The sequence below is a fragment of the Thamnophis sirtalis genome, unplaced genomic scaffold (assembly GCF_051295495.1).
Source record: "Thamnophis sirtalis isolate CommonGarterSnake01/CBP01778 unplaced genomic scaffold, rThaSir2_p1.2 scaffold_6, whole genome shotgun sequence".
NCBI lineage: Eukaryota > Metazoa > Chordata > Lepidosauria > Squamata > Natricidae > Thamnophis > Thamnophis sirtalis.
In genome coordinates, this window is record NW_028261386.1 from 16,138,826 (window position 1) to 16,160,252 (window position 21,427).

General features: G+C 40.4%; 1 protein-coding gene across 2 annotated transcripts in view; it reads right to left on the bottom strand.

The window, feature by feature from the left end:
* Positions 1 to 21,427, bottom strand: part of SRRM3 (serine/arginine repetitive matrix 3) — a 202,602-nt gene that overhangs the window by 66,092 nt on the left and 115,083 nt on the right. For both annotated transcript variants that reach the window (XM_087717268.1, XM_087717267.1), the window contains exons 3-4: positions 18,929 to 19,188; positions 2,171 to 2,272 (exon numbers count right to left, since the gene is read on the bottom strand). In XM_087717268.1, coding sequence (XP_087573394.1) covers positions 2,171 to 2,272; positions 18,929 to 19,152 — 326 coding nt within the window. In that variant the 5' untranslated portion in view covers positions 19,153 to 19,188. The remainder of the gene's footprint in view (positions 1 to 2,170; positions 2,273 to 18,928; positions 19,189 to 21,427) is intronic.

Genomic DNA, 21,427 nt, shown 5'->3' on the forward strand with positions numbered 1-21,427 from the left:
AAACTAAAACTATGATGTACGAAAGACCAGAGGAACATCAAAGTACAACTGCTGGATAAAAGAGCTGGCCAGGACATGAATTTCAATGACAAAGAGCAGGCTAAGAACAGCCAAATCCCTTTCTAATAGTCTTCTCTATTAGTCTTTTGTATCAATATTCCAGGATAAAAACCAGCTGGTCAGAATCAACACTTTTAGATTATAAAACAGGAGACAAAAGGAACTTTGCTTGCCTATCTCTGGGTGTGCTTGTGTGAGAAGTATAAAAGCTGTTCTGATCCATACCTTGCAATTTTATTAGCTGTTTCTTGCCTGCTACTTCTGTTATCTCCTCAACTCAGCAATCTTTCTAGGATTACAACATAACTTTTCCCAACTATTTGAAGGCTAATTAATATTAGTTGGGAAAACCATGTTCATTAGCAATGAGTGTCTCTGATTAGTTTTGCTGGAAGTGAGGAATGTACTAACGGAACAACTATGTTCAAGCATTGATTCAATAAATCTGTGCTATTGTTGTACTATACTGAGAAAGGGTTACTTTCTGGTGTGATTATAGCAATAGCAATAGCAGTAGACTTATATACCGCTTCATAGGCCTTTCAGGCCTCTCTAAGCGGTTTACAGAGAGTCAGCATATTGCCCCCAACAATCTGGGTCCTCATTTTACCCACCTCGGAAGGATGGAAGGCTGAGTCAACCCTGAGCCGGTGAGATTTGAACCGCTGACCTGCTGATCTAGCAGTAGCCTGCAGTGCTGCATTTAACCACTGCGCCACCTTGGCTCATGATTGAACCAGCTAAGGACAAAGTGCCTGAGAAGGAGGGAAAATGGTTGTCTATGATGTCCTCCCTTAAGATGCACTTCCCCAGAATTGAGATTACTGTGGAGTAAAGTCCAGATCCCTATCTGAACTGGACAGAACCATCAAAGAGACTATATTGGAGAAGTGGGGGAGAAAACCGTGTTTCCTAATAAGTATTTAGAGACAGGAGAGGTTCTTACCACCATCTTCCTCTGCATGTACTGTGGTTTCATAGATAAAAAATTAAGTATCTTTAATCCAGCATTTTGCAATATGGTTCCTTTCCAATGGCCATTTTGTATTATAATGGAGAATAATCACCAGCACTCTAATTATCTGTTATTTGGGGCACACTGCTCCTGCTATTTTTATGGCATTGGTGGCAGTCATATTTTAAATAAAATGGGTAGAACGATGTACAGGCAGGGGTGGGATTTTAACAGTTCGGACCGGTTCAGGCAAATTGGTAGCTCTGACAATCAGCTGGGAGCAAACCGGTTCACTCTGATGATCAGCTGGGCCCATCTGCCCACACATTGTACTGACCTATATCCTCTCAGCTGAGTCATGCGGCACAGCGGATTGCTGCACCTCAGCTGTTTACCTTCCCAGCAGTAATGAGGAAGGTAAGTTTTCACAAAACTGTGCACATGCAATCACCAAACTGGTTGTTAAACCAGTAAGATCCTACCACTGGGTACAGGTTAATTGTGAGCACCATAACCTTTCCTGTGAAGGCTTGTATTAGTTGTATCAGAGCACCGGTGTAAACCTTGCAGCATCACATTGTCATCACATGATGTATCGCTACATTTTCCCCCTTTGTAGAGCTGGGGTGGGCATGGCCTGTGCCTGACGCATTCAGTTTGACATCTCTGTATCAGAGCAACACTAAGTGATGAAATTTTAACTGATTGCCATGGGATTTGCTGTTCTCTTCAGCAGGGAGACTTTTTCCCACCTCAGTGGGTAGGAAAAAAAAATACCAAATGGAAAGTCCAGCTCATCCTTCTTGCTGGCATGCTAAGTTTCTACATGCAAGGATTTGGGGGCAATAGCAATAGCAGTAGACTTATATACCGCTTCATAGGCCTTTCAGGCCTCTCTAAGCGGTTTACAGAGAGTCAGCATATTGCCCCCAACAATCTGGGTCCTCATTTTACCCACCTCGGAAGGATGGAAGGCTGAGTCAACCCTGAGCCGGTGAGATTTGAACCGCTGACCTGCTGATCTAGCAGTAGCCTGCAGTGCTGCATTTAACCACTGCGCCACCTTGGCAATTAGACTCTTTTGAGTCTGCTCCACAGAGCTGGAAGAAGAGAAGCCAAATTGACGTGATTGCATAGCAACCACTCCATACTCACATATGCCGTCCGTGTTGGTCTTCACGGGTGAGAACACCCTCCTTTTCCATCAGCATTTGCCGGAAGGTGCCAACTTTCTGCCGGATATCCTCTTCAGAATACCTGTCAGAAGAAAGGAAGGAAGGAAGATGGGAAGCACATCAGGAATGTTCATAATTTGCCCTACTATGGATATCTTTCCTTTATTAAGGGAACCTCCTCCAAATCACAGATCAACCATCTTAACTTTTTTGACACCTCCCTTTCCCCAAGAACACCCATCTAAGGATAATTAGCATCTGAGGCAACTAGATACCTCTTTCCATTTCCCCATATTAATTCAGTAGACTTTATGTTGCCTTGCTGAAGGGACAGCACCAACAAGAAACTGCACTAATGGCCTATTTCTACTTGGTCTACTACAGCATCTCATCCTTGATACTATAAGGTGCTGAGCACATCATCTGCCTTTGGTCTCCATAGCAGAGCTTCTGGGATTCAGTTGTGCAGACCGAGTCCACGAATTAAGATATCAATAATTCTTATTCATCTTAACTTCAAAGAATATAAAGAAACACATTTGGGAGTCCCATAGTGACTCAACAACGTGGAACAGACCTCACAGACATACAAGGAGGAAATTAGGAAGGGATGGATACTGAAAGAACTGATGCACGCTTTCACACAAATTGGAAAATGGGCCTTATTTCAAATTGCAGCTTTGCCTTTGGAATGGTACTTATTGTGTTATATAAACAGCTCAGATCAAATAATGTGTTGTTATTGTGGTAGGGGTGGCACCTATATTAACAGAACAGAATAACAGAGTTGGAAGGGACCTTGGAGGTCTTCTAGTCCAACTTCCTGCTCAGGCAGGGAAGCCTATACTATTTCAGACAATGGTTATCCAATCTCTTCTTAAAAATTTCCAATGTTGGAGCACCCACAACTTCTGGAGGCAAGCCGTTCCACTGATTAATTGTTCTGTCAGGAAATTTCTCCATAGTTCTAGGTTGCTTCTCTCCTTGGTTAGTTTCCATCCATTGCTTCTTATCCTTCAGGTGCTTTGGAGAATAGGTTGACTCCGTCTTCTCTGTGGCGGCCCCTGAGATATTGGAACACATATTCACAATAGCCACCCCAAATCTTCTTAGCATTGATTGTTATCACTCAATATCAGAGGCCACCTCTTTGATTTTCCCAGCAACCTCCTATCAGCTTGTCCTCTATTCACCCCCTGACCTTCTTACTGCCCCCCATCTTCAATGATATGTTTTTTCAGCAATTATTTAAAAAAATTGAATGCTTTCTTCAATTTAGCACAGAACCGCAAAAAGATGAGAAGTAACTTAGAGAAACAATTAACAAACCTAACTCCTGAATGCCTCTATACTTAACTATATTCCAGTGAATAGAATCAGTCATAAATCAGACATCTCCCTCTTCAAAATTTCATCTACTTTCCCCTATTTTCAGATGCCACTATTTACCTGGCAAATCACTATCTTCACACTTTACTCTCAGCCTTAACATGCTTTGTTTAGTTTTCACTTAGTGTGATGTGTGAAGTCAGTCATCATGCCTTATTTAACAAATCCTATTTAAATTAAATCAGGATTCAAATCAATGTATGCGGCCAGCCACTGACCTGATTTCTGGGTGCATCTATCTATGCTTCAGAATGTCCATGGAACAGTGATTCCTAAACTGGGGTGAGGGAGGTAATTACCCTCAAGGTGGTTAATTTGAGTAGATCCTAATTGTACACACAGAACAATTTGTAATTGCTTGATTGTGAATTGATGGTCAAATTTGGGACTGCCACAGTTAAAATAACTGTAAAATAAGAGATTCTGGCATTTTTACCAGGTTAATGACATTATTTGAGAATGAAAAAAAAGGGTAATTGGGTCAAACAGTTTAAGAACACTCCCCTTGAAGTTAAATCTCCAAATAAGGAGTGGGTTAACGTCTCTATCTTCTATCTCTATAACAGAGATATGTTATGCATGTTTCTACTGCTTTGTTGAATTATTTATGTATGTGGGATGGGGGTGGGGGTGTTTTCCATGTAGCTAGCCACCCAGAGTCATTTAGCAAGTAGGCACCCATAAACACTGAATAAATAAAAAATTTAAAAAATGCATGAATAATTAAAGTATGGCATAAGCTCTGCATTCCATGCAGGCCAAAGGGTCTTTCCCCATGACTGAATTACAAAGCTTTTTTACTTTTGAACGGGAAGAGGACAAGCCCAGCATTAAATTTGCTATTCCCCTTATCAAGTCCATATCTTGTTTCTATTATTCTTCTCTCCAGTCAGCGCAAATCTTGACCCTGAAGACTCTTCTTCACTTAATAGTTAGGAATTGAATCCCTGTATTCAGGGGACAAGGGTGTCTTTATCTACTTCTCCGAAGCATTCATCTGTTTTAAGTTGAAAAAGGTTCTTTTCTCCAAAGTAAATGCTAATAACGTGTAAGAGATTTTTATATTGTACACGCAAGGCTGTTGTTAGACATTGCTCAAACAAGTGGGGAAATGCTACTTTACATCATCACAGCTTATAACCATTTATCTCACTCCTGGGCTGAGGACAAGATGAAAGCCATGTGAAAGGGGAAAATAAGAATGATTGCAGAATTATTTGGGCTTGTAAATAATTAACTGTAATGTAAGATGCTTTTGCTCTGCTACTGTAACAGGATAAAGACACCCTGCTCTACCCAAGACAGGAGAAATGAAAATGAAAGCAGATGGAAAGTAATAATATCCCTACATCACATTTAACCAGGTCTGAAGATCTGGCACAGTGTTTCTCAATCTTGGCCACGTTAGGCTGGCTGGGGGATTCTGGGACAACTTAACATTGTCAAGGTTGAGAAACACTGATCCAGCAGCTGTTTTTGTACACTCCCCTGTTGATGTTGGTTAGTGTCATCCTTAGTTTTGTTTGTTGTCACTTAATGTGTTGTGTGAAATTAACTCAGGTTATTATTTAATTGTATGATGTAGTGTATGAATCAAGAAAACAGATTAATTCAGAAATCAGGTTAATTGTTATCAATCAATAAGTTAATTAGATTAGAGCTGGAAGGGATCTTGGAGGTCTTCTAACCCAACCTCCTGTCCAAACTAACTCAAGCAGTTCCCTCCCTCTCTCTCGCGCTCTCTCTGTGTGTGTGTGTGTGTGATCTCTCTCTATATCTATCTATCTATCTATCTATCTATCTATCTATCTATCTATCTATCTATCTATCTATCTATCTATCTATCTATCTATCTATCATCTATCTATCTATCTATCTATCTATCTATCTATCTATCTATTTCTCTATATCTATATCTATATCTATATCTATATCATCTATATCTATATCTATATCTATATCTATATCTATATCTATATCTATATCTATATCTATATCTATATCTATATCTATATCTATATCTATATCTATATCTATATCTATATCTATCTATCTATCTATCTATCTATCTATCTATCTATCTATCTATCTATCTATCTATCTATCTATCTAATGTGTGTGTGTGTTTGTGTGTGTGTGAGATCTCTCTCTCTCTCTCTCTCTCTCTCTCTCTCTCTCTCTCTCTCTCACACACACACACACACACACACACACACACACACACACACACAAACCAGGTAAATAAAAATACATTTAAGGAACTAAGATAGGAAATGATGCTTCAGATATCCTACCAATTGGGAAATGAGGGAATCAAACCAAAGCAAGCAGCTTGTTTCTGCTATTAAGATGGAAAGAAAGAGCTTGTGTGGGCTGTTACAGATGGCTCAGCTGCCATTAAAGCCCTGATGAATATTTCATGGCTTCCTTGCATGTTTAGCTTTTCAATAATAGAACAGTTGACTTTGGGTTGGCGTTCAAATACACAGAAGGACTATCATCTCTTCCCCACCTCTGTCAGCAGCCTTCTCTCTGCCTTGCATATTTTTATTGCAGTCCTCTCTTCACGAAACAGCAAGGCGCAAAATAGTTCCCCTTCTTTTTCCACATAGTTCTCACTCTCTATGTGCAGCTGAGACACATGTGCCAAACTAGATGTAAGAGATGATTGCAGTGCAGATGATGGTGGTGATACTGGATGTATTGTAATTCATGTTTGTATCTATATAAAACTGTATAATTCTTTGTTTATCATATTTGTATGTATTTTGATATTTTTCTGGTGGGGTTTTTAATTTCTCTGCTATGGTTTTTCAATTCCCCCCATGCAGGTGAGACACCTGTGTCAAACCAGATGTAAGGGATCATTGTAATGCAGATGATGATGATGATGATGATGATACTGGTTATATTATACAGGTAGTCCTCGAGTTACAACAGTTCATTTAGTGATGTTCAAAATTACAACGGCAATGAAAAATATGACTGATGACCATTTTTTTACAGTTACTTATGATCATGTGATCAAAACTGAGATGACTCCTAACTGGTTCATATTTAGGATTGTTACTGTGCAAAGTCAGTGGGGAAGCCAGATTCACTTAACAACTGTTTTCCACAACCCTAACCCTTTCTTGCCACAATTTGTTGATGATGGGAACTGGAATTCAGTCTTTTAAGAATCATACTTTGCACAGCTGTACTCATTTGGGCTGTATTTTGTTTATTATAGAGCAGTGTTTCTCAACTTTGGCTTCTTTAAGATGGTGGACCTCACCTCACAGAATTCTAGCTGGGGAAGTTACCAGGTTTGAAAAAAAAAAAACCCCACTGTTCTAAAGTAAAGCCTGTGAACTCAGCTTCAAGCTAATTGTCTCTTTTGCTTTCTTCCCAGAAAGAAATTGGAATGGCCTCAATACAGAAGCTTCCAATTAGCTGTTGTACTGAATAAAAGTGTAAAGATTTTCTTGACAGACAAAATGAAGGTTACCCTAATTCTTCAGAGAGCACCAGCAAGATGCCACCTGGTGTCACCTGATGCCACTTGGTGAGACAGTGGGTAAGTTGACAAGGAGTGAAAGGGAACACAGAACACAAATATAAAATAATCAAGAAAGAGAACCAAGTCAGTTAGCAGATGATCCCATGAATGGGTGTCAGGTTTTAACATTGTTGTTGTTGTTGTTGTTGTTGTTGTTGTTTATTAAACGACAACTTAGCCCAAGTGACCAGAAACCTGGGAAGAAGCTTTCCAAATCCTCCCAGGAAACTTCCTGCACTAATAATGTTACCAGTTTGGGTAATTAAATGTCTGCCCCAAAAAAAAAAAAGCTCAGAGAGAACCAAGAACCATTCAGACTTTTCCTTATTGTCAGCCTTACAAGGCAGACCAGATTAAAAAAAAACAGTCTCAGGACCTATTTTATGGTACCAATAAAAGCAAAACAACCTCCAAAAAACATTGCTAAGAAAACTTTAGATGTCACCAGGACTCATTACAGATTTGAAGATAATTACATACAGAGTAACAGAATCTTGCGAATCTGAATGGGTTCCCATTTCCCTTCCTCTATTTTAATTTGAACTAAAGAGGGGCTCATCTGAGATATTTACTTAAGTTATTTTCTTGCCTGGGCTCAAGACTCTCTTATCTGATTGTTGACTTTAATAGTAGCAAGCTTTTCCTCCTGTCCTTCAAGGCCATTCTCTATGCCCTCCACACTTTTTGAACTCATTATAAATGAGGGTGAGAAATTCTTTTTATTTTTTTATAAGATTCTCTAATGATCTCAATGTTTTTCAAGCTTGGCAATTTTACAATGTGTGGACTTCAACTTTTATAATTCTCCAGGCAGCAAGCTGGCTGAGGAATTCTGGAGCTGCAGTCCACTCATCTTAATGTTGGCAAAGTTGAAAAACAATGATTTATCTCTTTCAGTAAAGATATCTTCCTGATATCTGTACTGTTTATTCTTTCTTGATCTCACCCCAGCTTCATGGGGCTTGACAACCAGTTACAGAGCACATAGCAATGTAGCAACTATATCGTCATAAAATGTTTAGTGCTTAAGTCCCAAAAAGGAATAGCTTTCTCCTGTTGCCTGCCTCCAGTCCCTAATACAGTGGTACTCTACCTCTGAATAGAGAGGTTCAACTTAAGAATCATTGAGTGGTGCAAGCTTGATGAATCAGTTCTCTTGACTTATTTCTATCTTTCAGGATGGTCTTGATGACAGTTGGAGAGAAAAAAATCCATTATTCACAGCACATGATTAGAATAAATAGCAGCTTTGCCTTCCATGGGTCTTCCTTCCCCATGATTACCCTATCTATTCCCACTGTGACTATGCCAGCTCTCTGAAGTAGCTCACTGGGAAGATACACACAACATGAAAACTGTCTCTTGGGTTTGAGATATTACAAAAGAATTGTCAGATGAAAGTGAGCTGGCGAAGCAAGCAGGAGATAGAGAAAAAAAGAAAGAAATAACTGGCTCGTTAAATCATTGCCTTTGAAATATACATTAAAATTCAGCAGCTCAAAGGGGGGTGGGAGAGGAGAAAGAAAGCAGCCATAAACCAAGATATCCATCCTATGAATTCCTAAGCTTCATAACAGGTGAGGATGTTTTGAAGTAGCCTGCTTTTAAAGTTGATGCGGGAAATGTAACTTTGGTGTAAGAAGTGAGGAAGACAACCTCGATGGAGTTATGCAGGTTTTGTTATCTGGGCAAAAGGGGCTGAAACATTTTTTTAAAGTCCAGATCAAGGAGCTAACAGTTAGAAGCTGCTCAGGCAGACACTTCTTTAATTCACTGGAGTATAAGGAGGGGGAGAAAATGCAGCATAATCCAATTGGCAAGATTTTGCTCTTATAACCCAATAAAAGTAATTTTAACTTTTAGCAATGGGTGGAAACTAATCAAGGAGAGAAGCAACTTAGAACTAAGGAGAAATTTCCTGACAGTTATAATTAATTAATGAGTGGAACAACTTGCCTCCAGAAGTTGTAAATGCCCCAACACTGGAAGTCTTTAAGAAGATGTTAGATAACCATTTGTCTGAAGTGGTGTAAGGTTTCCTGCCTAAGCAGGGGGTTGGACTAGAAGACCTCCAAGGTCCCTTCCAACTCTGTTATTTTCTATTCTAACTGGTTACGTTTTGTTCTTTTTTGGTTTGTTACCTATAATTATTCAGTATATATAATTGCATGAGTTTGGGCACAATTATGCAAGTTGAGCACCCTAAAACATCTTATGAATAAACCAACAAATGAATGCAGGGAAGGCAAAGAGAACCAAGGAACACAGGGGAGAAGGTTATAGGTTATCATTTCCAAGCCCCTTATAAGATGAATGCTTATGGGGGCTTTCTTTTTCAGTTATTTATTTTTATTTTATTCTAGTCTAGTCTAGTCAAGTCTTTCATATGGAGATGATTTATTGATCTGGCTTAGCTAGTGGGGCTGACCTCTTGTATCCGGACCTGTATTCACATTGTTCATTTGCTAGGTATTGTGAAACGTTTAAGAAGGGATGAATCTTTTGCTGATCACAACACTATGTTGACTATTTTGACCCCTCTCTCAACATCCTGAATTTCCCCACAGCTCCTGAGAAAAGGGAATATCTACATGCAGTGGACATTTTGCTCTTTAGCACTAACAAAAAAAAGTCTTTACACCTTTACACCTTGTGGTGGTGGCATTCAATTGCAAAAAAAGGCAACAGGGATTTAAAAAAAACAAAACAGGAGGTAACCAGAGAGCTTGCTGCCTTCCCCAGCAAGTACAAAGACATAGAAGAAGGCAGTGATGAACTCATGCCTTGCTTCCCTGTGAAGGTTCTTTGCTCTCCAATGACTGGACATACCTCAGATTGGCACACCTGTACAAAATATTTTATTGCAAGACACACCTTCCCCAACAATAGGTTATTTCTCTGGGTCAACTCTACCTTTCTAGACCTGGCCAGGTGTTGTTGCCATGCAAACAAGTCTTTAATACTCCCCCCTTTATACTCAATCTGTTAATACTCAGTTCAAATTAACGTTTGAAGGTCTTTAACATACAATCTTCACCTTTTTCCAAATGTTCTAGCACTTGTTTGGAATGAGATGCTATTTCATTATGGTTGCTTCCTTTCCAGTTGCTACTGAGCTCCAGGCAAAGTTCCAAGCTCCAGTCTGGACTCCAGGATATAGGTACCATAGTATGTGACCTACAACCGGTTGCTTAGCAACCATTCGAAGTTCCGACAGATTGGGGAGGTACTTATGAACCAGATTTGGAGTTCCCATGGACAGATTTCCCTCATGTCATGTGACTGCACTTGACAACTGGCCTGCAGATGCTTTTCAAACAATCCAGTAACAACCCCAACTTCATTTCCTTATGTGCTTCCCCGTTTTAGAAAGTCAGAGTTCCTCTCTAACATTCTTTTGTTGGCATAGGACCAGGGGTGGGTTCCTGCCAGTTCTAACCTCTTCTATAGAAGAGGTTCCACAAATCTACAGTGCTATTTAGAACTGGTTCCAGCTCCCTCCCCCCACCCGTCCGCACATCATCAAGATGAAGAGCGAGAGGAGGAATTCTGGGAGTTGAAGTCCACAAGTCTTAAAGCTGTCAAGTTTGAACACCTCGGGGGTGGTGGTTCTAAAGGGTTACAAGTGCAAGGGTCTTGTAATTTGACAGCTTTAAGACTTGCATGCTTCAAATGCCAGAGTTTCTGAGCCAACATTTTGGTTGCTAAGCAAGAATGTTGTTAAGTGAGTTTCACCACATTTTACAAGTTGGCCATGCCCACCCAGTCCCATGGCTGGCAAGCCACTCCCACAAAGCAGGCCACACCCACAGAATAGGTTCTAAAAACCCACCACTGTATAGGATCTATTCATTTATTTATTTAATTTATATACTGCCAATTTCACTTTGAAAAGCCACTCTGGGTAGCTTACAAATAAAATCATAAATATTTAATATATTTAAAATGCACACATGGCGCGAAGACAGCAGAAGTGGGCAAAATTGCCATCATGTCCGCCAAAGGAGGACAATTTCCATCTCTGTTGTTGCTAGGCAAAATGCCAAGTCCGTTTCCTTGAAGAATGCCATAACTATGGCAACAGTCTTACCTCTTTGCCTATGGAGGATATAATATAAATATTATAAGTGCTGAACATGGGGACAAATTTTCCCACTGTCAAGAAGCAATATGAAACAGAGTGATGCCAACGTGCCAGCATGGTGTGGCAGGAGAGGTTAGCCAGAAAACAATTAACTTTTTTCCCTCAGGAATTAAAGAGCTGATTTGGAATTGAGTAGGATTCCTCCTTCATCACTGTTATTTGCTGTTGAGATTAGCAATGTTTTCAATCCTGGTCTTCATCCTAATGTCCTCCTCAAAACTGCCCAAATTATTATTATTTTTAATTTAAATTTTCTTTTGCTTTATTATATACAGCACACACAGAGTCACTACATGAGATGGGCAGCTATACAAATGTGATAAAATAGTTTGAATTTTGATATAAGAACACTGACCTTTTATGAAATTGTGACGTACCTCTCATGAGGTCTCAAAAAGATGTGGCAGTTCTCATGAGTGACCTACACTCATTTCTCCTTTTTGTGGGAGACCACAACAATCTGACACAAATAGCAATTGGCTACAATGGACTAACATCTACTTTCTTGTGTGATGGCCCTTTTCCTGAATAGAATCCAATCCATTATCTTTCCCCTGCTGCAGTGATGGGTTGCAGGCGGCATGCCCCAGTACAGGCATACCGGATCCTGCCCGGAGCACCGGGTACCGTTCTGGTATGGTGCTCTGGAAGGCCCACTCGCCCACCTACGCTCCTTACCTGTGTTTTAAGCTTTTGGTGCTTACATGCATGCACATGGCGCGTATGCCACCTGCACAATACTCTGCCGAGCAGCTGGAGTGTCACAGAAGTGTCATTTGATGCTATGATGCACACGTGCACTGTGCGCATGTACGCACGTGCATGTGGGTGACTCCAGGGCCATTCCAACCGTACCAGTTGGAACAGAATCCAGAACCCACCACTGCCCTGCTGATACCAGCCTCAGATCAACCTAGGAGAACTTTGCTACTATTTAGAAGAGCTTGGTTCTCCAGAGAGTTAGGCAGAAAAGTTTCAGAACCCAGAACTTTTTACATTGGCCAATCCATGCTTCCATTTTCATTGCAAAACGCTCTCAGAATGACTTCTTTACAATCAAAGATGAACAAGAATGAAAAACTTCCTGTCTGCTAATAATTCTGGGGAGGGGGGGGGGTTCCATCTGATCACTGAAATAAAATGATTTCGATGATCAGATGGTTATTTTTCAAATGACTAAGAGTTCCAATTAACAAAGCTACCAACTCTACCATCCCTCATTAAAACTCCCTTCCTTGACTTTTAGCCATAGGATCTGAATTTTTAAAAAAGCAAGAGGCTTTTTTTAGGCAAAGAAAACTCACATCAGCCTGAAATTTATAGTCAATCTAATAAGGCTCTTCTATTGTGATTTATCCAGCATTAGGTGGAGCTCTGCTGCCTTCCCCATTGCAATCAGCCCCAAATATACACCGGTAGCTTGTGCTTAGTAAACACAGTGACTAATCCAGCCTCACATGGAGCTCTATAAAGAGTCAGGCCTGAGAGATTAAAAATAACCAAGAGTTACCCACTGGATGGTGAAAGATCCAGCTGAACGAGGTAAATATTTGCCATTGCACATTATTCACACCAACAATGTACTTGGTGACAGGATGTCAAAAGATTGTGGCATATGGGAGGCAACAGATGGCCACTCTTCTTATTAGCCCCTTTATGTTTTATTTATTTATTTGCAGATGGAGCTGATGGGGGTGGGGGGAACCCTGGAGAGGACAGCTTTATATTATAAACAAGGAAGAGAATTTGTGACTCTCCGTAGGAAGGAGACACAGAGCATTACCAATTAAACCAACTATGCCTGATTCTTGGATGCAAGCATATTCGTCAGGAAAGTCCTTCAGACTTCCTTCTTTAGTGCTTTGGAGTGATAGCTAATTAATTCTGAATTGCTCTGATTATGACTTGCAATATGTCCTGCTGAAAATAAGCCATCCCCCCCCCCAGTAAACTCAAGATGAGTTTATAGGAGATACATAAACAGCCGTAACTTTACATTTCTGACACAGTTACAGCAGGAGTGACATCCTACCAGTTTAACAACCAGTTCGCTGAGCGTGTGCGCACAGTTCACAGGAAAACAGCTGAGGCGCGGCAGAGTCCGCGCTGATCAGCGGGGAAATATAGGTAAACCAGGTGCGGGTGGGCCTACCTGAAGGTCGGAGTGAACTGGTTCACTCTAAGCCGATCTTCAGAGCTACCTGTAGGACAGAACCAGGCTGAACCAGTAAAATCCCACCCCTGAATTACAGGTAGTCCTCAACTTAAAATGGGTTGCTTAGAGACCATTGCAGTGGTAGGTTGCAAGCGGTATGCCCCAATTCGGGCGTATGAGAGCCAGCCGGGAGCACCGGATACCATTCCGTTCTGGTGTTCTGAAGGGCCCACCCGCCCGTCTGAGCTCCTTACCGGTCTTTTAAGTCTTCTGCGCTTGCACTCTGAGTCCATGTGGATACCGCCGGGCCAGTTCCAACTATACCAGTTGGAACAGGATCTGGAACCCACCACTGGACCATTGGAAGTTACCACAGATTCCAATAAAGCTACTTACAACCTGATTTGAAGTTTCGATGGTCAGTTTCGATGGTCAGTGATGTCAGTCACATCACTGTATTTTGGGTGCTCAACAATTAGATTGTATTCATGGCTGTTTCCAGCATCCTGCAATTTGTGATTTTGCTGAAAAGCAGCAATTTTTTTTGTTTTCACATGACTGCAATTTACAACATTTTAGCTGAAAACCAGCTTTTATTTCCAGTTACCAGCAAAAAAACCCAAAACAAACCCATAGTGAACAATGGGCTGGCCTAATACTGCTTGACCACAGTGTTCACTTAACAATTGCTGCAAAAAAGGTTATAAAATTGGGCATGGTCGTATGATAACTAGCTAAATGACTTCCATGATTTAAAACCATCATCGGGGGGTCATTTAGGATCATAAATCAAGGACTATCTTCAAATCAATAGCATAATGGTATATCAGGCAGCCATACAGAGGTAGGGCTTTTTTGTTTTGCAAAAGTATACAGAAGAAAAGATTTTCTTGCATGCTGACAGTTTGTGAGAGATGTGTAGGACAATGATCTACACTGTAGGGATATATCCAGGCAAAAAAACCCTGCAGCGTTTCAGACAAACAGATGCAAGGAGCATCCTTCACTTTTGGTAGGAGAATATTTGCATCACCATTTCTACCCAGGGAACATTGTAGAGATGCCACTAAATAAATAACATATGGAATGTCACCCAGAGCATTGGGGAGAAGGAATTATGGAATTATCAGAGGTGTTTCAAGGGGTGTAAAAGAAAGTTAGATGATGGGCACAGCCGTGTGAGTGAAGTCGCATAACGGGATGCCCATAAAATCATGGGACTTTGAAAGCATGGCTATGGCTGTCATGTACACTTTTCTCATCCCCCTGCAGACAGCCATGTATGGAATTAGGATGAATAGAAAGCAGTTAACACAAAATGTCAGATTCCTTTTATGTTGTTCTCCAAAGAAACTAGAAAACGAGATGGGGGAAATAAAAAAGAAAGCCCCCATAAGCATTCATCTTATAAGGGGCTTGGAAATGATAACCAATAACCTTCTCCCCTGTATTCCTTGGTTCTCTTTGCCTCCCCTGCATTCATTTGTTGGTTTATTTATAAGAGGTATAGAGGTGCCCAACTTGCACAAACCTATAATTATATAGAATAACAGAGTTGGAAGGGACCTTGGAGGTCTTCTAGTTCAACCCCCTGCTTAAGCAGGAAACCCTACACCACTTCAGACAAATAGTTATCCAATCTCTTCTTAAAAATTTCCAGTGTTGGAGCATTCACAATTTCTGGAGGCAAGTTGTTCCACTCATTAATTGTTCCAACTGTTAGGAAATTTCTCCTCAGTTCTAAGTTGCTTCTCTCCTTGATTAGTTTCCACCTATCTTTGTCCTGCCCTCGGGTGCTTTGGAGAATAGTTTGACTCCCTCTTCTTTGTGGCAACCCCTGAGACACTGGAACACTGCTATCATGTTCCCTAATCCTTCTTTTCATTAAACTAGACATACCCAGTTCCTGCAACCATTCTTCATATGTTTTGGCCTACACTCCCCTAATCATTTTTGTTGCTCTTCTCTGCCCTCTTTCCAGAGTCTCCACATCTTTTTTTTATATTGTGGCGACCGATAACTGGATGCAGTATTCCAAGTGTGGCCTTACTAAATGAACCACTGCAGTTGTTAAGTTAATAACATGGTTGTTAAGTGAATCTGCTTCCCCATTGACTGTTTGTCAGAAGATCATAAAACTGAAGATTACACGACCCTGGGACACTGCAACCGTCATAAATATGAATCAGTTGCCAAGCATCTGAATTTTGATGATGGGACCATGGGGATGCTGCAATGGTTATAAGTCTGAAAAAATGGTCATAATTTTTGACTGAGGTGGCGCAGTGGTTAGAGTGCAGCACTGCAGGCTACTTCAGTTGACTGCAGTTCTGCAGTTCGGCTGTTCAAATCTCACCGGCTCATGGTTGACTCAGCCTTCCATCCTTCCGAGGTGGGTAAAATGAGGACCCGGATTGTTGGGGGCAATATGCTGACTCTGTAAACCGCTTAGAGAGGGCTAAAAGCCCTATGAAGCGGTATATAAGTCTAACTGCTATTGCCATTGCTAATTGACAGTGCTTATGTAGCTTTGAACGGTCAGTGAACGAATTTTTGTAAGACTACTGTATTTTGGATTTTCCCCATTTACCTATTTACTGCCTGATTATATTGGTGGTCAAAAAAACATTAGGAAAAAAATATTGACATAGGATGCACTGAAAACTGGAGTTTCTGCAAATGAACATCCTATCTAGAGGCTTTTTGGAGTCTTAAAACATGCAGGAAACATTTAAGCATCACATGTACTAACATTATTTTATACCAATTATTTTACAAATTGTATTTAGAGAAAATCCATGTGTTTTTATGCATAGCTTTGCCTAAGAAGCACACTCTTGCTTATCCAAGCTTTTTCTTCAGTTACTATGCGTGTTTTTAGTTTTTGGCAATATACTCTGGTTTTTTTTTTATATTCTTTTAATATATTGTTTCATAGAATGAATGAAGGAACGAAGAATAAAGATGCTGGCAGATATATACATTATTGCCACTTGGACCGTGATGAAATTTGCATTTCACATTGTTCACCAAGCAATTAACTTAAACGGGAGAATGCTGGAGAGACATTGGCAGTGATAATGCCCTATCCAGATATAAAGGATCTATTCTGCTAGGCTAATGACTTTCTGAATGTATCACTAATCTGTTTAAAAATCCTAGTCAATTAGTTGATTAGTTAGGAGGCTCTAATCAAATATATGTCATTTGGGGTATGCATTTTCTTTTTTCTTAGAATGCTGTCTTTCTACTGAGAGCAATGGAAGACGGGCCTTCTCCTGGGCGCCAATGACAAGGAAGTGAATCTGACAAGCTTGACTTCTTAAGACAGTTGCTGCTGCTAGTTACTGGTAAATCTGAGTCAAACCAGCTGGCGGAGTTAGAAGCAGCTGCTTCCTTTTAGCAGGACAGAAAAACTCATGTCATACCTTCCCAATGGCCTTTTGCTCCCCTGCTCCCTTGCATCAATCCCTTGGTGCACCAGTAGTAAAAACAAAATAAAACAAAACAGAAAAGTGAAGCAGGGTTGAAATGGAAGACAGCACTGCCTGGGGATCTCTCTTTCCAACATTATGAGCAAAACACCTCTCTTCCCCTAACTGGTTTTTTTCTCAGAGATGCAGGAAACCCGTCACACAAGTGGATGATGCCCTGCAGCAAATCTGAACTATACAGAAATTCATGTTCAGGTTGATTTAACCTGAATAGCAGATTAGCCAGTAATCAGAGCATCCCCTACAATTTGGGGAGATTATGCAAGTCTGTGGTAGACTAGTAGGTAAAGCATAATATTTGAGATTTCATGTGATGGGAAGAACTGCATTTTTTTTATTACTCTCTTGTACGGGGGGGGAAGGTGAGGTTTCAGTGTGTGGAAAACCAACACCTAAGCAAAGAGGCTTCCCCTTCAAGTACTGCTTTTTTACAAGGATGGATTAGATGTGTGTGTGTGTGTGTGTGTGTTCATTTGCAATAGTGACCTCAGATGAAAATATTTTTTAAATAAAACAATATCTTATTTGCTATTAACTGTTACGATATCTATATATCTGGGCATGCATCTTCGTTTTACAGTTCTTTAAACTTTAGGGTTTTCATAGGACTATATTATTTATTAAAATATTCTCTGAAAAAACTATGGCTGGTTTCATGTAACCTGCTAAAATAATGATTTCTTTGATGTGGACTTAAGTATAATTGCTGAATGTGTCAAAGGTGGCCTATTCAATACACATTAAAAATACTTTGTATTTATTAGAGCGGCATGGTGGTCTAGTGATGAAGATGCTTGCCTTCCACTTGGAAGGTTGAGAGTTTAATCCTAGGTAACGATAGTTGTTTCTTTCCTAGGATGCAAAGAAAAAAATATCTGCTGTGAACTCCACGTGGCATCATGAAGGGCACCTGGTCAGTAAATGCTCAGCTCCATCCAATTACCCCAATTCTACCCTGAATAAAGGAATAACATGGTCATAAAAAAGGAGTTTTTTATGTATTAAATTTGTTTGCTGCCCAACTTTCAGCGTGATGACTGCTACTGAGTAGCTGTTATTATTACATTATGCTTTAATGTGGTGTATAAATTTTGTGTGTATGGCAGATGCAGAAGCAAAAAGGGAGTGGAACAAGACAGAACATCCAAAAGGAATTCAGTTGGTCAAACTCTTCTAGAGACAGTTCCCCAGCATGGCAGAGAGGTGGTGTTGACCATGATGCTATTTTCCTATGGGTGTACTGTGTGTGGATATATGATAGTGTGGGTCCATGTAGGTGTGTGTGGGTGCATAACAGTCATTTCTAGAAGGGCTACAAGCAGACAAACAGAAGCAAAGTGGAACTATTACCAAATCAAGCCGTAGTTGGAAACCATTACATCACATGAGCAGAAGGAGGCATGGGAATTTGATCCTTAATTTCACTATAAATAGGGCTTCCATTTAATACACAGCAATTATTGGAATTCTTTCACAATATTAATTTCAATAGCACTTACATACTGCTTCACAGTGCTTTACAGCCCTCAGTTTACAGAGTCAGCCTATTGCCCCCAACAGTCTAAATCCTTATTTTATCCACCTTGGAAGGATGGAAGACTGAGTCAACCTTGAGCCGGTGAGAATCAAACTGCTGTCAGTCTGCAGAATTAGCTTGCAAAACTGAATTCTAACCACTGCACCACCACGCCGATTCACAATAGCTCCATTACTTCTCTTTCAATGTATGTATGTATGTATGTATGTATGTATGTATGTATGTATGTATGTATGTATGTATGTATTAGAAGTTCTTGAATCTGTTTTTCTACTTCTGGTTTGTCATTAGAAGCCTGACAGGATGGATCTCTCAGAAACATTGGGGTAGGTGTTGTGTGAATTTGGGTACTAGATCAAATAAGTACTCACTCAACCAATAGTACTGATGATGTTATCTAGTTTGGGTAATGAAATGTCTGCAAGGAAACAACCAAGCTCAGGGAGCACCAAGGACCCTTCACTCAACCCCCACTTACCCTTGCTCTTCCATCATCTCCTGCAGCTCCATGCACTTCAGCTCCACCCGCCGTTTCCTCTCATGGTCCAGGATTTCTCGGTGTGCCTTCTTCACCAAGCCAGATTCTACCAGTCGCACTTCCTCTTCTGGTTTGTGCCAAGTGCCTGAGGCACTGGGCTGGGGGAAGCCATTGGATGCCTCCTGTGGTGAAGGCATCTTGGTGCCGTTATTATAGACAGACATGTAAACTGGATGGTCTTTGGTGGTACAGGCTGAAAACTAAGGAGAGAGGAAAAGCACATGCTTATTTTTTTATTCTGGAGGTGGGGGGAAATCCTCTCACATCTTACAATTAAAATTAACATTGGCAGATAATTTCACTGGGATCACACTCTGCTTGTGTTCACTCAACGCATTTAATTGATGAGTTACTGATGACTGATTTCATTTCCAAATATGAAAAATACATTGAATCTTGAACAAGTTAGTTTTGCATAACATGCTAAGCCACAAACAACCCAAGCATAGTATGTAGATTCAGCAACAACTTTTAACTAACCTGACTATGTTGAATTCACACCACCAAAATGCTTTTAAGGTGCACAAGACAAGCAATGATAATGAGTTGAAGTCCATGTATCTTAAAGCTACCAAGGATGGGAAATAATGCCTTAGGATGTATTTCCTAGGAATAAATATCCTATCTGTTATAGAGATAAAATATGCTTCACTAATAATTATTCATTATTCACAACAATCAATACATTAAAACATGTTCAAATGTACGTGAGAGTAGATACTTAAAAAATAACATCTGAGAATCAGTTATTATTGTAACATTAAGTGATCGAGTGCCTACTTAAACAAAAGATCTGCTTGCCATATTTTGAAGGCCACCATGGAAATGGCCCATGGAGTCTCATAGATTTACCACTATGGAGATTCAAAAAAGGGTTCCCAGTGCCACATTCAACCCTTGGAGAGCGTGATATCTGAATGGTTTGTGTGTTATGTTGCTCTTAAGCCATTTAACACTGCTTTTCTCACTTTAATATCCTCCAGTATGTTACCCTTTAATCTCCATGCTGGCTAGGAGATGATGGAATCTCAAATGTAACATATGAAAATCACCAGTTTAAGGAAGGCTGCATTTAGTCACTTTAAAGTGAAAGCATAGCGCTTTAATACTGACACTGAGAAACCACAGCCAACAAAAGAAATTGGCATAAATTGCATGAGATAAATCAGAGTGTTTGAATTTCAGAATCAGAATTTGATTTCATTGTGGAGAATAATACTGAGTGGAGGGGAGCGAACCAAGCGAGATTTTACTGATTAGAATTATGCAGTGTTATTGCAAGTCATCAAACAAAAACTCACATCTTCAAAACTGCTACGTATCAGTAACCAAAAACAGGCAATGTCAATTGCTATATATCGCATTTTGTCAAAATCTGATTGCCAGAATTCAGCTATTGTCGACTTGAACAGTTGCAGAAGCTTTGTGTGACAAAGAAGACAGATAAAAAGACAGATCTACTTTTTAAAATTAATTTATTCCAGCTCCTACCTTCTCTTATCTCATCCAGTCAAGAAGTTTATTTTCAGCTTAATAAAAATCAGCAACAGCTGAGGAAGGGAGGAGGCTGGCACCCAAGAACCACTGAGAAAGTATCTGCAATATCATGAGACGCACAGTGCTGTGAATTAATTTAAACAACGCTGTTTTAAACAGGTTTAAGCCATGCATTGATGACCTCAGGAGAGATTGATGAACTGCTATTCTCACAATTTCTAAGCCAGCTGAAGATCAGTGGAAGATACAAAACTTGGAAGCCATATCTCTAACCCAAACTGAGATGCCCCATTGGGAAAGATGATGGTTCTTTCTCCAGGTAGGGGAGTAGGTTCCCAGGATACCCACAGCAAGAATCACCAGCTTCACTGGTGGGTATGATCAGGCATGAAAAGCCATGCCACTATGTAATGTGAGCAGCATGCATTGCCCAGTGTAAAGGTTGACAGGGCTACGGTTCCCCAGTGATGTTCCCCACTCCATTATGAAGCCTTTCCATTTCATCATGATGCTGCGGGGGTTCTGAGGTTGCCACTCTGAAGAAAATTCAACCTCCCTTTCAAGGAACTTTCCCCCCCCTCAAATATCAGGTGGTAAACATCTATCATGCTATCCTCCAGTCATTCCTATTTGTATGGAAGTACAATTTGCCACTCTTTTCACATCATGGCTGGTTGTTAACCCTTAGCACAAAAATGAACTGGAGTGAACTAGGAAGGGACGCTGGGATAAAAGTGCCTTGTTTTGCTCCTCCCTACTGACCAGCTGTGCATCTGCCCCTTAGAGGTAGTCTAAACAAGAAGGATCAACCATAAGTCATAACCTTACCTTTAAAGGTAAAGGTCCCCCTCACCCATATGTGCTAGTTGTTCCAAACTCTAGGGGGTGGTGCTCATCTCCGTTTCAAAGACAAAGAGCCAGTGCTGTCCAAAGACATCTCCA